General features: G+C 38.3%; 1 protein-coding gene across 5 annotated transcripts in view; it reads left to right on the top strand.

The window, feature by feature from the left end:
* The window catches only part of LOC139941830 (mucosa-associated lymphoid tissue lymphoma translocation protein 1 homolog), a 19,894-nt gene continuing 4,644 nt past the window's right edge, over positions 1-15,250 (top strand). Inside the window, exons 1-18 of one of the 5 annotated variants that reach the window (XM_071938452.1) lie at positions 1-472; positions 1,353-1,559; positions 2,706-2,872; positions 3,476-3,686; positions 3,904-4,037; positions 4,403-4,635; positions 5,641-5,737; positions 6,687-6,713; positions 8,017-8,151; positions 8,677-8,835; positions 9,159-9,362; positions 9,768-9,945; positions 10,567-10,644; positions 11,070-11,191; positions 11,680-11,832; positions 12,965-13,122; positions 13,643-13,675; positions 14,633-14,695. In XM_071938452.1, coding sequence (XP_071794553.1) covers positions 1,390-1,559; positions 2,706-2,872; positions 3,476-3,686; positions 3,904-4,037; positions 4,403-4,635; positions 5,641-5,737; positions 6,687-6,713; positions 8,017-8,151; positions 8,677-8,835; positions 9,159-9,362; positions 9,768-9,945; positions 10,567-10,644; positions 11,070-11,191; positions 11,680-11,832; positions 12,965-13,122; positions 13,643-13,675; positions 14,633-14,695 — 2,322 coding nt within the window. In that variant the 5' untranslated portion in view covers positions 1-472; positions 1,353-1,389. The remainder of the gene's footprint in view (positions 473-1,352; positions 1,560-2,705; positions 2,873-3,475; positions 3,687-3,903; positions 4,038-4,402; positions 4,636-5,640; positions 5,738-6,686; positions 6,714-8,016; positions 8,152-8,676; positions 8,836-9,158; positions 9,363-9,767; positions 9,946-10,566; positions 10,645-11,069; positions 11,192-11,679; positions 11,833-12,964; positions 13,123-13,642; positions 13,676-14,632; positions 14,696-15,250) is intronic. The other 4 variants (XM_071938454.1, XM_071938456.1, XM_071938453.1 and 1 more) reach the window with 4 other exon arrangements.

Genomic DNA, 15,250 nt, shown 5'->3' on the forward strand with positions numbered 1-15,250 from the left:
GCTGCAGCGATTTACAACTGCGCTTAGTTAGGCTCTCCACTATCTATCACTGAAGTCTTGAGCCAATACTAGATATCGATAGGATCCGGCATAGCTGATAAACAACACTGTACGCGTGTGGATGAACACTGCAGCAAGTGGCAGCTGACTAATGTAGGTTCAGGATGCGGAATTGTTGTTAAATAATGTGGTAATATTTCCTTAGCTTAGCTTGGTTAATTCAGATGTAGTTTTACAATCAGTAACTTGATTACCTGGTGTTCTGAAGATGAGCAATACAGCAGGGTAAAGGTGTTCACTTCTTCAATTTCAAGACTTTTGTTGGGGTTGTGTAAACTAAACTTATCATATGTAACTTGTAAGTTCATTTGAGAGGTTGTGTTTATTATTTTACGACAGTCAAAAGACAGTGGCAATAAATGGTTGAAAGGATACACACGAAATTATGAATGGATGGTTGAATGATTGAATGGTAAGCAGATTTCAAATAATTATGTTCTTTCCCTCCGAACCATTATTGGTGAAATTATATTGCCTCAAACTCAAAGGTAGTTATTGTCAATAGTGATAGTCACTGGATTTTAAAATTGTTGTCAGTTGTTTTAATTTTAAATTTTATTAGTCATTAGTTATACATAGTCGTATAATGATATATAGATCACCATCATTTGATCCATTTTTGTAAAGACATATAACTTGACTACCCATGCTACCCGGCCAAGTACCTGTCTGTAGACTGTAGAGTTTTATGTTATAACTACCATAAAATTCTTTAAAGGGAAGGTACACGTTTGGTAATTACTCAAAACAACTTAAAAACTGACTTAGTAGTCTAACAAGCATTTGAGAGCTGTTGATAGTATAAAAACATTGTGAGAAACGGCTCCCTCTGAAGTAGCATAGTTTTTGAAATAGAGGCAATTTCTTACTAAAATAATAAAAGCCATCTAGCTATATTTTATAAGTCTTTTATTCCTATCTGAAAGCATACAAATTCGTCCAACCAAGGTGTTTTTTCTTTCATCATTCTCTCCCAACTCCGATGACCCATTGAGCTTGTTATTTTATGCATATGTTGAGATACACCAAGTGAGCACACTAGTCTTTAACAATAACCAATAGTGTACTTTCCCTTTAAACAAATGAAAATGTGAAAACTGAAAGATATGATTTGATTAGGCCTATTAATTATAATACTAACTATCATCAGGGCTATAGAAATTTGGAAAACACAAATAATATTATTTGAATATACCATACATCCTAATGAAAAGTATGTTTTTTTTTACCACGTCAGGTTGGCTCATAATAATTGTTTGTAATGTATGTTTTAATGGTTTGATTTGTTACAGTTAGCAGTCTCTGTGTAGTTCCTGAGGAGGTTCAAACATGGCTTGGATCAACACGAATGGTGCGGAGCCAGACACAATAGATCCCGATTCTGTAATAACCGATCTCCCATTCACAGTCCTTTTGGCTCTTTCTGAATATTTAAACGTTGGTGACAGCAAAATGAATTGGCGTGCTGTGATAGCACAAATTCCAGAGAAGATTTTTAGGTAAGACGATAAGAGAGACGCTTGAATCTTTGTCAGTATACAACTGTTGCACGCTGTGACGGGGTCCATGGCGTTTGTACACTCGAGGGGGGAAATGGAACCCGAGGCGAAGCCAATGGCGCCATTTTCCCGGAGGGTGTACAAAACCCCTGGACCTCAGTCACAGCGTCCACAATTGTTTTGTTATACCTATTGTGTATAATTGTTATTCCTCTTCTCGAAGTTCTGTTGTCATCTTCAAACATTATTACGACAGACTATTCATTGTTAAATAAGCAGACGAACAAGAAACAATTCACTTGAACCCGCGGTTGTTTCGTACACAGCGCTGGAAATCGACCAACGCCGGGAACGATCAAGGTGATGTACACCGGTGTACATCACTTTTCATGTTACCCTGCCCGTTGAGCCGTGTAACATGCATTTTTGTTGCGCGTCTCATGATTGGTTCTCGACCAATCATTCAAATTTCACAGTTTGTTACCGAGGTATAACAATCAGGTTTGTTAACCCTTTGGAGATCAACACAAAATAGTCAGAGTTCGCTTAAATTGATCATTTCTTTAATCAATTTTATTAAATAATATGTCAAGAGAAATAACATGAAACAGAATTTTTGGTTTGTTCTTTGTTTAGCAATTGGAATACTTTGTTTAAACTCTACATTGAAAAAATTCATATCCAGACATTACCTTTACTCTTACCTCTTTTAAATGTGAATAGAAGTAGGTCAAACCTTGCGTCCGTTTTACAGCACGCAACTTGTCACCAGAGGGCGCTATCGTGGAAGATGCAGGTGCGCGATGTGTTGAACTCTGTGTTTACATCGCGCACCTTGTATCAATTGTTATAAAGCAGGTGCGTGTATTAACTGTTATAAAGCAGGTGCGACGCATTGCACCTGCGAGCCTATCGCAGCACACCCAATGCAAATTAATGATATAGTCAGTAGCTGATAAATCAATAATCATTTCCTATTGAACTTATGTAGAATTTCACAACCTTATTTGTTGCAGACCTTAAAGAACCACTCTTCTTGACAACTCTTTACACAATATGAAATTTCTTCAAAGCAATCTTCTCAAACTTGTTGTATTTTTTTATACCGCGTTATGTGACACAATTTATTTTGCGTTTTCTTTTCAGCGATGATGAGGTTGAAGCCATCGCATTATCAATCCATGAGTATAATGGAAGTCCAGCTCTAAAACTCCTAAGGAAACTTGGTGGACAAGGAAGGTCTGTCAGACAGTTGATCTCCTACTTGGATAGGTTGAATCATGAAAAATGTCTGAAACTCATCAAAAAACCAGGTAATTTTTTTTTATCAATAATAACACTGATAACACAGTACACCGCTCTTGCTTGAATTATTTATAAAAGGGGGGCAAAAATAATGCTGATATTATTCGTCACAGTACAATGCTCTTGCTTGAATAGGGGCTTTTTCAACTTTTGAAATTCGACCTTCAGCCACTTTAGTGCCCCTAAATCCACCAAACAACATCGTAGCACAACAAAAGAGGTGTTAAAATGCGCAGAAGACAACTGTGAATCGTATTAATTAATTAATGTTTTGCATACTATTTCAGGTTCTGATAAATCTGACCATTTGTAAGTGTTTAGATACTTTATTGGCGCAGTTTAGACAGACAGCATCTAAGTGTTATCAACCGCCATATTCGATGATAAACAATTGAAAAGTGCACGCGTGTACGCGCTGCGCACAACTCTCAGCCAATGATAGCCTTGCATGCATGCGCATTTCATCAAATATGTCGGTCGATGACACTTGGGGCAATCCATCTATAGCTCATTTCTTGAAGAGTTCAGTCTTGGTTCCGAGACCATGTGACGAATATGGGCGCTATATAAGAAGCCACTACCACTATATATTTACTATATTCATCCAACAGAAAGCATTCGTCTTCTTCAAGTTCCGATATCTCAGACGGTGCAGTCTGGACCCGGTACCGTCGTGGTGTTTGCTTGCAAAGCCAGGGGTTTTCCATACCCACATTACCGCTGGTATCAAGCATTTGGTTTGGATTCATGTAATCCACACAGTAGTAGTAAGAACGAGAAGACGAAAGTTAGCTATGAAGAAGTTCCTGGTGGAACTGACAGGTAGGTTCCTTTGAAATGCATTTCTTCAAATATCTCTCAGGACAAACTGACAGTACCACAACTGATAAGCACAATGTTGACAGAATAAGCACATAGCACAAATGGATTTTTCAACCCACCCTCTCCAGGACAGCAGCAATGCTTTCAGGAGAGTAAAACCATTCAAGATTCAAGAGTAACCAAGATTCTTGTTTGCTATTCTCGTTTCATTTTTTAGAGTCTTAAAGATTTCTCCAGTCAGACGAAGCCACAGTGGAGCCTACTGTTGTCAGGTCTACCATAAAATCAACGGTAAAATGAAACAGGTGTTTACTGATTGGGCGTACCTCCAAGTCTATCCACCAGCAAAAGGTACGTAGTGTTTTTTTAATTTTATTGAAGATCAATCAATCAATCAATCAATCAATCAATCAATCTATCAATCAATCAATCAATCAATCAATCAATCAATTACTTTATTTCCACAGTATCAAAATCACAATCAAAATAAAATCAAAGACGATGTAAATTGGAAGTTAAGAGATAAACAGTTGTTTGATACGATTAACTAAATGAAGAATAAGCATGGACATCCATGAAACATTGGAGCGACCCATAAAGAAGCAAAACATGTAAGACTATGGGTCCCTGGGCTGAATGTTGAAGTGTCTTGAGCGTCAGTGAAGTGTATAAGTGCTAGCCACTTTTATTACTATAATGATATTTTTTGGCAACAGAAGATCTGGAGTTTTCAGACTCGGATATTGACTACCAGCTAATGCAGAAGCCTACGATTGTTCAGCAACCACCGGGTGCCCTTTCAGTACGCCCCGGTAAACCGATCATCGTCGAGTGCCGTGCGACTGGTTGCCCACAACCAAAGTACCAGTGGTATAAATTCGGCTACTTGACCCATGGCGACCCATTGGAACCTCATGCTCTTAGAGATCAACAGAAACAGACGCTTCATGTAAGTTGAAGAGTGTGATTTATTTATTTCATTAATTATTTGTTTATTTTTGTATTACATATCCAATGAACAGCACAGTTACGGCCAATATCAGGATGCATAGGAAACTAAAAGAACAGAATTCAGAACTGCCTTAAATTCAAAATTCATAAAAAAATGAAGATACAAACCATATAATAACGCCCCCAGATTGCAGAGTAGAGCTTTTAAAACCAAAAATAAATGTTAATATTGGGCTTCATGCTCACAGGTTTTCGAGCTCGCATGTTTTCGGGTTCAGAGTTCAAGCCTATCACATCCCTGTGTATAGCAGAGCAAAATGCTACACAACATGTTCCAATTGCAACTCCAAAGCAAGAGTTGCTAGTCAATATTATTAGCATTCAGTGTGCACAGAATAAGTGCAGTCTAAATTTCTTGCTATGCAAAAATGCTGGACGAAAACAATCCCTGATGTGGGAGGAAAACCCCAAAAGGGAAGACCCACGCAATCATATAGGGCCTGAAACTCAATTCAAATGCAAGGCTCCCAGCGGGATTCAAACCGGGGTCCACATCGAGGTAAAGTGAAAGGCAGGGAAAGGAACGACCGGGCCACTTTGATCCTATAAAGTAAAGGGTAAAGCATATTTGGTCTTCGAAGTTGCAGGAGAATTTTGGACAAAAACACCACCCTTTTTCACAAATGTGTATGCTTTCAGTTGCCTAAAAAGGCCTTCAGGCCTGAAGTATTATTATTTGTAGTGAGAAGTAACCTCTCTCTCAAAAAGTACATTCATTACTTCAGAGGGAGCCTTGAACACCTGTTTACATTTATTTGGCGTAAAACAGATGGTATTTGGCGCATTACAAATGCCTAGTATTATTATTTCGCACAATGTTTTATACTATCAACAGCTCCCCATTGATCAGTACCAAGTAAGTTTTGATGCTAACATTTATTTTGAGGAACTACCAATAGTGTCCAGTGCCTTTAATGTGATGACCACTTGAATTGTTTTGCAGTGGGCTCAATCTACTGCTGATGACAAAGGGACGTACCAATGTAGAGTATGGAACGAGGCGGGCTGCACCACCAGTAAGAAAGTCACCATTACAGTAGGTAGGTTCAACGATTCAATGAAATTCAATTAATCTTTATTAGATCCCAAAAAGGGTGATTCAAATGCTCGCATACAGTACAAGAAAAACAACTAATAAAACAGCTAGCATTACGGGAAAATCCTAGAAAGAGGCTAAAGCTGTGTTCCCATTGGACTTTTTCTTCCACGACCATGCGGAAAGTTACCATAAATGACTGGCTTTGGTGTAGTTCTACCATATGTGTTTGCATAGCGTTTTACAGAGTGGTCGCAGAAGGTTTACAGCGCGGAGCTATTTACAATGTGTTTTTTTTATCGGCCCTTAAAGTTACCTTGGCTGCGCGAAAGTCTTCCGAGACTTTTGGCCTGTTTATTTTACATCGTGGTTGCAGTACGTTGACAGGGAGGTCAGTTTTCCCATGCGCCCCCATTGGATCTAATTTTGTAATTCTACAGAGCGGTACTTTCACAACAACAAAAATCCAACGGGAAGGCGGCGCAATAAAGAGGCCAAGAAGACGCATCCTTTTGCGTCTGGCAACTTACACCTGTTATTACCATGTAATTTCTTTCCAAAACAGGTCGACTTAATTGGATCATGCACAAAGCCAGTGGTACTGCTGAATGCCCCATGTAAATTTACTAGCACTCATCCATTAAGTTTAACTACCCAAGTTATTCAATGTAAATGTAGACGAGTGAAATTTAAGTTTGTTTTTATTATCCTTTTTCAATTTACAAAGAAACTCCCTGTCTCATGTTTGACTCTTGTCCTATCAGGAAACCTATTTCCTCAAATTTATTTTCAGAAATTGACAAGGAAATAACACGATTTCCAGTTGTATTTTGTTTTGTTATGTTTAACAATATATATTAAAAAAATCGGTAAAATACCAGCAGTTTTATTTCTCAAAACTGTGAGAAGTTCATCAGTATTTATTTTTTTCTCTCTCTCTCTCTCTCTTTCAGATTCAAGGCTGCCGGAATCTTATCCAGGTAAACCAATAGACCGTATCGAATAATGACGTTACCATTCAAATACCTGTCCCACAACATGGCGTCTGTGAGCTTTTGTAGCAGCAGCAGCATAATTATGAGATAGTCTTCCGGACCCCATAAAACAAGCTCAAACAGTGAATTTATTTAAGACAAAGTTAAAAACCTATTTATTTTTGCAATAGCCTTCAGTACTTCTTTCTGTATCAACTAATTTTTGCTTTTGTATTTACTTCACATCTCTATTAACTTTTGCTTCTCTTGTGTTTTCATCTCTAAGCGCATAGGGACTTCTCTGTGATATGCGCTCTACAAAAATGGTTAATTATTATTATTATTATTATTATTATTATTATTATTATTATTATTATTATTATTATTATTATTATTATTATTATGATCAAAGCAGACACGCTGGGTGCTTCATTTTAGACATTATGGCCTACATTGTAGCCATTTTCATAGCACAAAAAGGGGTTATTGATGAGATCTACAAAACAGATGAAATTAAAATTGAAAACTACAGAACTAGTCAGAGTTACAAGAATTACTTGTCACATTAACAACTTGATCATTATTTTTTGTTAATAATTGATTTTATTTAAAGGGAGGGTATAGGCGTTTCTTTGGTTATTACAGCAGCAGTTGATAATGTATACCATCTTAAGAAAATGATTCCCTCCTAAGAAATGTTGTTTGAAGGCACTGCCTTCGATTTCACAAAGAGTTAGGACTCGTCTTATCTCGAGTTAGGACGAGTAACTCCTCCTAACTTAGGATTAATCTTAAGGTCTACATGCTACAGTGCAGGGTTGGGACTCGTCCTAAGTCCTAAGATTAGTCTTAAGTTAAGAAGAGTTTTGTGAAATCGACGGCTGGACACCTTTGGGAATTGTCAAAGACCAGTATTCTCACCTGGTGTTTCCCAACATATGCATAAAATAACAAACCTGTGAAAATTATGGCTCAATTGGTCATCAAATTTGCAAGAGAATAATGAAAGAAAAAACACCCTTGGTTCACAAATTTGTATGCTTTCAGATGAATGCATTATAAAAGGATATTATTATTATTTTTTTTTTTGAAGCCATTATAAAAGGCTTCAGCTGAAGTCTTTTATTATGTGAGTGAGAAATTACCGCTTTCTCAAAAACTACGTTACTTCAGAGGGAGTCGTTTTCTCACCAGCTCTCCATTGCTCGGTACCAAGTGCATTTATATGCCAACAATTATTTTGAGTAATTACCAATAGTGTCCAGTGCATTTAATGACAGCCAATCTTTTGATTAAACTGATTGGATAGATCACATCACTATTGAGGATCATCCAGAGAGTGTTTCAAGTCGTATTGGGGAGCAGCGATTTCTCTTTTGCCGTGCGAACGTCACTGAAGGAAATCTCTTCTTCCAGTGGTTCCTTAACGGCCAAGAAATCCCAGGTAAAGTCATCAAAAGTCAGTTTTTTTAAATGTCGCATCAATGTCGCATCAATCCGGTTTATGAAGGCATGCTACAGAGAAGCTCCTTTCATACTTTCTGCAAATGTGAGGTGAACTTTGACGCCACGGGGCAGTTTTCGCAGCGAATGTTTTCGCAGGAATTGAGCACATTTCAACTGAACTATTTTCTTGCGAATTTGTGACGCCAAAATTCACATCGCATTCGCACTCGCAGGAGGTATGAACCGGGCTTGACTCTTAGCACATTGGCAGTGCCACAATGACATGTTACATTAGCAATTACTACATTTCGAGACCTCAAGTTCTAAATCTGAGGTCTCGAAATCAAATTAGTGGAAAATTGCTACTTTTCTTCAGAGGGAGCCGTTTCTCACAATGTTTTATACTATCAACCTCTCCCTATTACTCGTTACCAAGAAAGGTTTTATGCTAATAATTAAATTGAGTAAATTCCAATAGTGTCCACTGCCTTTAAGTTTAGAATGTTTTCTTTACTCACTGCAGGAGCTACTCAATCTAAGCTGCACTTCCTACCGGTCAAACCTGAGGACAGGGGAATGTACCAGTGTCGTATTCAGAACGACCATGTCTGCGTCTGGTCTAAACAAGCCATGTTGGAGATCATTGGAGTTGAACAACCCACGTCCGAGTTCAAGTATTCCGGTACGGTTATTTTTGTTCAAATCCCTCTTTTCTATAAGGGGTCATTCAGAACAGTCAACGTTAAACAAAAATTGACTGCTTTGAAATTGTGTGTCAAAAGAAATAACTGAAAATTGAAATTCATTGTTTATTTTAAAAACTAGCTTTCTTGAAAAGCATTTTTACAACATATTAATCCAAGACATATCCATGCAAAAGAAAAAAAAGAATTGATTTATGATTATGAGCTCTACACAAAGTTGGATATTGTCATGTGATTTGCTGTACAGAAATATTAACACTCATTGACTTTGCTTCTGTCTTAATTGTTTGAATTAATACAGCTACGGATAAAGTTGCATTGTTGATTGGTAACCAAGACTACCGCTCAGCCAAAAGGCTCATAGCGCCCGAATTAGATGTAGAGAAACTCGCAGTCGTCCTTTCTGAACTTGACTTCAAAGTCATCTCATTGCTCAACTTGAACCTTCAAGAAATGAATTTTGCCTTGAGTGCATTCTGCGCTTTACTCAACAGTGGGGTATACGGTAAGGATAATTCATTCTTCATTAGTCGCCAAGTTTTGGAGGGGAAAAATCGCAGAGGAATGTTTTCAGGATAGTCGTTTATATCTATTTTGTACATGTTAAAATAATTTTCATCTGACTGAGATGAAAAATTACTCTTGTGAAAATGTTTTACTCATTTATCAAAAAACTACAGCACCTCAGCAAGTAATTTTTTTAAGGGAAGCTTGCCACCTTCATTATCTTAAACCTGTGTAAGTTTACATGTGTTTTATAACACACCTCGGTCATCAATGTGAAATAAGAAAAACTTATTTATTCATTAATGATATCCAACAGCGAATAGCCGTCACATACAGGAATCATTAAAAACTATTATTTATTTATTATTTATTTATTATCCTGTTTTTGCAATATTTTCTACAGGATTATTTTACTTCAGTGGACATGGTTTTTCCAACGATGGACAAAGTTATATGATTCCAGTGGATGCAGCGGCCGGCTACTCAACCCACGAATGTATCTGTGATCAGCATGTATTAGATCAAATGCAGAATAGAAATACTGCATTAAATGTTATACTCTTGGATATCTGCAGGGAATAGTAAGAATGTTTGTTTTATTTATTTTACCATAAAAACAATAATTGTTAAAAACTTACTTGGTAGCGAGCAATGGAGAGCAGTTGATAGTTTAAAACATTGTGAGAGTAGCGTAGTTTTTGAGAATGAGGATAGTTCTCACTCAAATATTAAACTAAATTATTTTTACTAAATCCTGGCTAAAACCTTGGTGGAATGAGACAGTACTTTTGCTGTTACTTTTGCAGTTAGACAAACTAAACAGATTAGGAGCGACTCTAGGTCGACCTAAATAAATGTTGGTTTCAGACAGGGGACCTTAACATAACATTTACATAGGCTCGGCTCATGACAAGATGGACGTCTGAAGCCAATGTGCTCCGGAGTCGTTTTGAACGACTGCAACATTCGTTCTTTTGACTTCAAGCACGCGTCCAGCCACTCGTAATTGATTCAGGCGTCAAACTTTTCATGTAGTTAATTTAGAATTTGGTTCGGCGCAACTCTGGAGCGCCTGTGTGAAGCGGGTGTTGGTTAGCGTTGACGGATTCGTCATCAAGAAGGTAACAGATAGCTGAATATATGAGCAACAATTCTAAAGAAGAAGAAGTTTACTCTGAACATAATCTTGTTTGTTTTTATAGTAACACCTACCCACAACAAGAGGCTGCTAAAAGGTACACTCCAGACGTCAGGGGTAACACTGTTTTTGGTTACGCTGCGTAAGTAATTTTTTCTTTTCTTTTCTTTCTTTGTTGAAACCTATGTTTGGCCGGATACGAATTGGCAGCTTCGGCTACGGCTGGGGCTGTTGCTAAGTGTGCTGCTAAGGATGTCTGATACTTCAATGCATAAATCTAGTAGTAGTCGTAGCTGCAGTAGCCGCTAATTCGGACACTGCCTATGTTTCTTGTTAATCATTACAAGATCGTTAAAATAACATGTCCTTTTTTTTTTCCTAACAAATTTTTTTTTTTCCCTTAAAAAAAGAAGATATTGTAATTTATAAAAAAAAAAGGTTTAAAAAAAGGAGTCGGCGGCGGCCTCTAAAAAGGAAGCGGGCGGGGACGCTAAACATCTTATTTTGACCTAACTAACCATTGACAACAATTTGACCTCTGACCTTGACTTAACTTTCATCTAACAGCCAGACCAACACCAGGGCCTGGGAGGTAGAGGAGAAACCTTATGCCTTTTTCTCCAAATACCTCATCGAGCGAATCAAAGAAAAGAAGAGAGTTACCCACATGTTGGAAGATGTAATACAAGGTAAGATATTTTAATTTAATTTGTGAGTCTAATCATTTAAAGATGCGGTTCAGCGTGTTCATGAAGCAGGCATGCCAGGGTGCCTTTGGCTGCCAGCCACATCAACCCGTTAGAGATCGAAAGCCAGAGATTGAAAGTGTTTGATTTTTCACGAGGGAGGAAAACTGGATGGTCTGGAAAACCCTCGTGGCACAGCAGAGAACAAACGCAGAACTCACCACTCACATTATGGCCCTGGCCGAGTATCGAACCAGGGTCACCTTGGTGAGAGGCGAGCGCTTTATTACGCACAAGCCAACCATATCACTAGTCTCCTGACGATGACTAGAGCAAGCTAGTCGAAAAGTTGAAACTCACTCTGTGGCAGTGAAGCAATAACAATCCTCAATTAAAGCTTAAGTCATAGTCCCAGCCGATTTTCTACCTCCCCCCAGGTAGTAGTTTAAAAAGCAGTTCATGTGTCCTATTTATTCCTGGTTTGAATGCAGATGTTTGTAATGACCCTAATCTGACTGATAGGCGTCAGTATCCAGCGATCGCTCAAGATCTGAGTGAAGCTCGTACCTTACTGGATCCAATTAATCCAGCTGGACACACTGAAGAAATCAACAGTCGCAGCAGGTTATGGGGCAGCGCTCATTGTAAGTATACCTGTGATATTTGGAACTGTTTTCATTTTTTTTTAAAGACACTGGACACCTTTGGTAATTGTCAAAGACCAGTCTTCTTACGTGGTGTATCTCAACATATGCACAAATAACAAACCTGTGAAATTTTGAGCTCAATTGGTCGGAAGTTGCGAGATAATAATGGAAGAAAATAGACATTTGTCACACTTGTCAAGTTGTGTGCTTTCAGATGCTTGATTTTGAGTTCTAAAAATTACTTCTTTCTCGAAAACAAAGTTACTTCAGAGGTAGCCGTTTCTCACAATGTTTTATACTATCAACAGCTCTCCATTGTTCGTTAACAAGTAAGTTTTTATGCTAACGGCGATTACCAATAGTGTCCAGTGCCTTTAACCCTATATAAATGTAGATATTATACAACAAAACTAACCTTTGAAAATTTTCATTTCAAAAGGTGGACACATTTTTTGAGGACCCCTCTCGAATAAACTAAATCAAACTAAATGCTGGGGGTATTCAACAAACATTGGGAGAACTTTTGGACATTTTTTTCTTCTTAGTTCTCGTTCTCGCCAGTAGTGAGCGTCCTCAGATCTACTCATGCAATTATGAGCATTTGCGTGCATGCTCAGAGCAGCAAAGAAAGGACCATTACGTCTGCTGCCACCAACAGCTGAAAAGTCTCCCATTGTGTTTTTTTGTTTTCTTAATTCAAGGTGTCGTGGCCGAGCGGATAAGAGAACCGAACTCAAGCTCGTGCTTCTGTTCAGCAGAGTGTGGGTTCGAATCCCGGTCGTGACACTTGTGTCCCCCTGAGCAAGACACTTTACTATAATTGGTTCTCTTCACCATGGGGTAAATGGGTACCTGTGAGGGCAGAGATGGTTCTTGTGATTGATTTAGCCGAGTAGCGCATATTAATGTTGTACAGGCTGTATACTCCCCAGGGAGCTGAGAAGGTTTAAGGAATGAGTTAAGGCCCAGTGACCAGGGGTAATAATGTTTGAAGCGCTTTGAGACGCCCTTCGGGTGTGAAAAGCGCTATATAAAAACTGGTTGTTATTATTATTATTATTATTATTATTATTATTATTATTATTATTATTACTGTACAATGTATTTCCATTGTTTCTTGATATTTCAGTGTTACCAGAAATGCCGATCTGGATGGAGTTTAAATACGGAGTCATCGTCTGCATCGATATCAAGACAAGATTCTCCAATGTACTGGTCATCTATTCCTACATTCCGATCACAGGAAATGCTACCAACTGTGCTGTCAAACTGGAGAATTTCACTTCGGTAAACTCCCATCGATCAGTGCTTGCCATCTAGGATTATCAGGGACCAATTAGCATCTGGTCATTAAAAGGATTAATTGACAAACCAATCCAAGTTAAGGGGCCACGTTGCCTTTGATCGGGCGAATTTGTCTATGAAATGCGTTTGAAACCATTTGTTATGAAATGCATATGTTTGGAAAGATGGTTTAAAAGTAGAATATAATGATCCACAAAAATATGCCTTGAAATTGAGTTGACGTTACAAAATGGCTGACTGTATTAGTTCGCACAAAAAGAGGGAAAAATGTGTAATTTCGTGGCATATTTGTGTGGATCATTATATTCAAACTTTTAAAACATCTTTTCAACCAATGCATTTCATAACTAACAGCTTCAAACGCTTTTCATAGACCAACTCACCCAATCCAACTCACCCAATCCAAGCCACCAATTTCAGTAATTTGAGTAATTACCAAATGTATACCTTCATTTTAAGGAAGTTTTAAATTATTTGCATTTTTGTTGTCCTCTACTTTCAGGAACTTGACATTAAGATGGAAAATCAGGATCATGTGAGTTTTATTCATTATTTTTATTGTGAGTATTTATCTGGACTTTCACTCAGTCTTGTACGGAATAAGACATCACTTCAAGAAGGCGTTGGGCCCAAACCAAGTCGACAGTGGTCTGACCAGTCCCACTGGAATAAAAATTCAGGGCCCAATTTCAAAGAGCTGGTCAAGCACGAAAATAAGCTTAGCAAAACAAAAATATGCTAACCAGGATAAGGTTACCAGCCAAAATACCATGTCACATTTACAATTTTTGACTGGTACCCTGCTGATTATTGCTATTAAGCTATTAATTGTCCTCATTGCCAGAGGGAAATCGCTGTGTCCCTCAAAGCGCGGAGTTTATGACATGTGAAATCTGAACTGATCACAAGTATGAGAAAATTGGCGTTAGCTGTTGCAAACTGCTTTACCAACCCCCAAAAACCTATGGTATAAATTTTAAAAACAAAGTTTTAAGTGGCTTGACGTTTTGACCCTAGAAGATTCTTGCTCTGCTAGGGTCGAAATAATAGTAATAATAATAATAATAATAACCAGTGTTTATTAAGCGCTTTTCACACCCAAGGGCTTCACAAAGTGCTTCCAACATTATTACCCCTGGTCACTGGGCCTTAAACCATTCCTTAAACCATCTCAACTCCCTGCTAAACTCGGCTAAACCAATCACAAGAACCATCTCTGCTCTCACACAGGTACCCATTTACCCCTGGGTGGAGAGAAGCAATTATAGTTAACTGTCTTGCTCAGGGGCACAAGTGTCACGACCGGGATGCGAAACCCACACTCTGCTGAACAGAAGCATCAGAGCTTGAGTTCGGTGCTCTTATCCACTCGGACTCGACACCCCACAGACCACAAACTATATTTGTGCCGATAAAAAGAAAGTAGCAATGTTATGGATTTTTATTAATGTGTACGTCTTGGCTGACAGAGATTGCGTTTTTTTCGTTTCAGGAGGGAATGAATCCTGGTTTTCAGATGACAAAGACTACAGTACGAAACCTACAAAGGCTACGGGTAAGTAATAACAATAATAATTTAATAGATCGGGGATAGGGAATATTAATTTTGGTTTTACCCATATTAACAACTGTTTACTCAGTACTTTCCCCAAGCTCTGTGAACAAAATCACAGGGTGGAATTCGAACCTACAACCTTTGCGATTATAGGGCAGTGTCATACCAACTAGAACCACCGATATTGTCTGGTAGCTAGAGGCAGTTCGTGTCCTATGTTTTAGCATGCAGCGAGTACTGCAATGATTAAACAGATGGAAATTTGCATCGAGGATAGAATATTAATTTTGGTTTTACTTACACCAATAACTGCTTCCCTTCATCTGGGAATGTAGGCCCCCTATATTGCTTTTTTGGGGTGTGGGTGTGAGTAGGTATACACACTCAAACTGGGGACCTATAACAAAAGAGGACAATAGGGTCCATGGTTCAGGAAAAGTCCACAGTTCCAAAGCTTGTACAAAACCAATGTGAGCTGTTGCCAAAAAGGTCGGGTATAAACAAAAGAGGGACAAATAGGAGGTCCAAGGTTGCAGACGTATACAAGCTGTGTGT

The sequence above is a fragment of the Asterias amurensis genome, chromosome 9 (assembly GCF_032118995.1).
Source record: "Asterias amurensis chromosome 9, ASM3211899v1".
NCBI classification, from domain to species: Eukaryota; Metazoa; Echinodermata; class Asteroidea; order Forcipulatida; family Asteriidae; genus Asterias; species Asterias amurensis.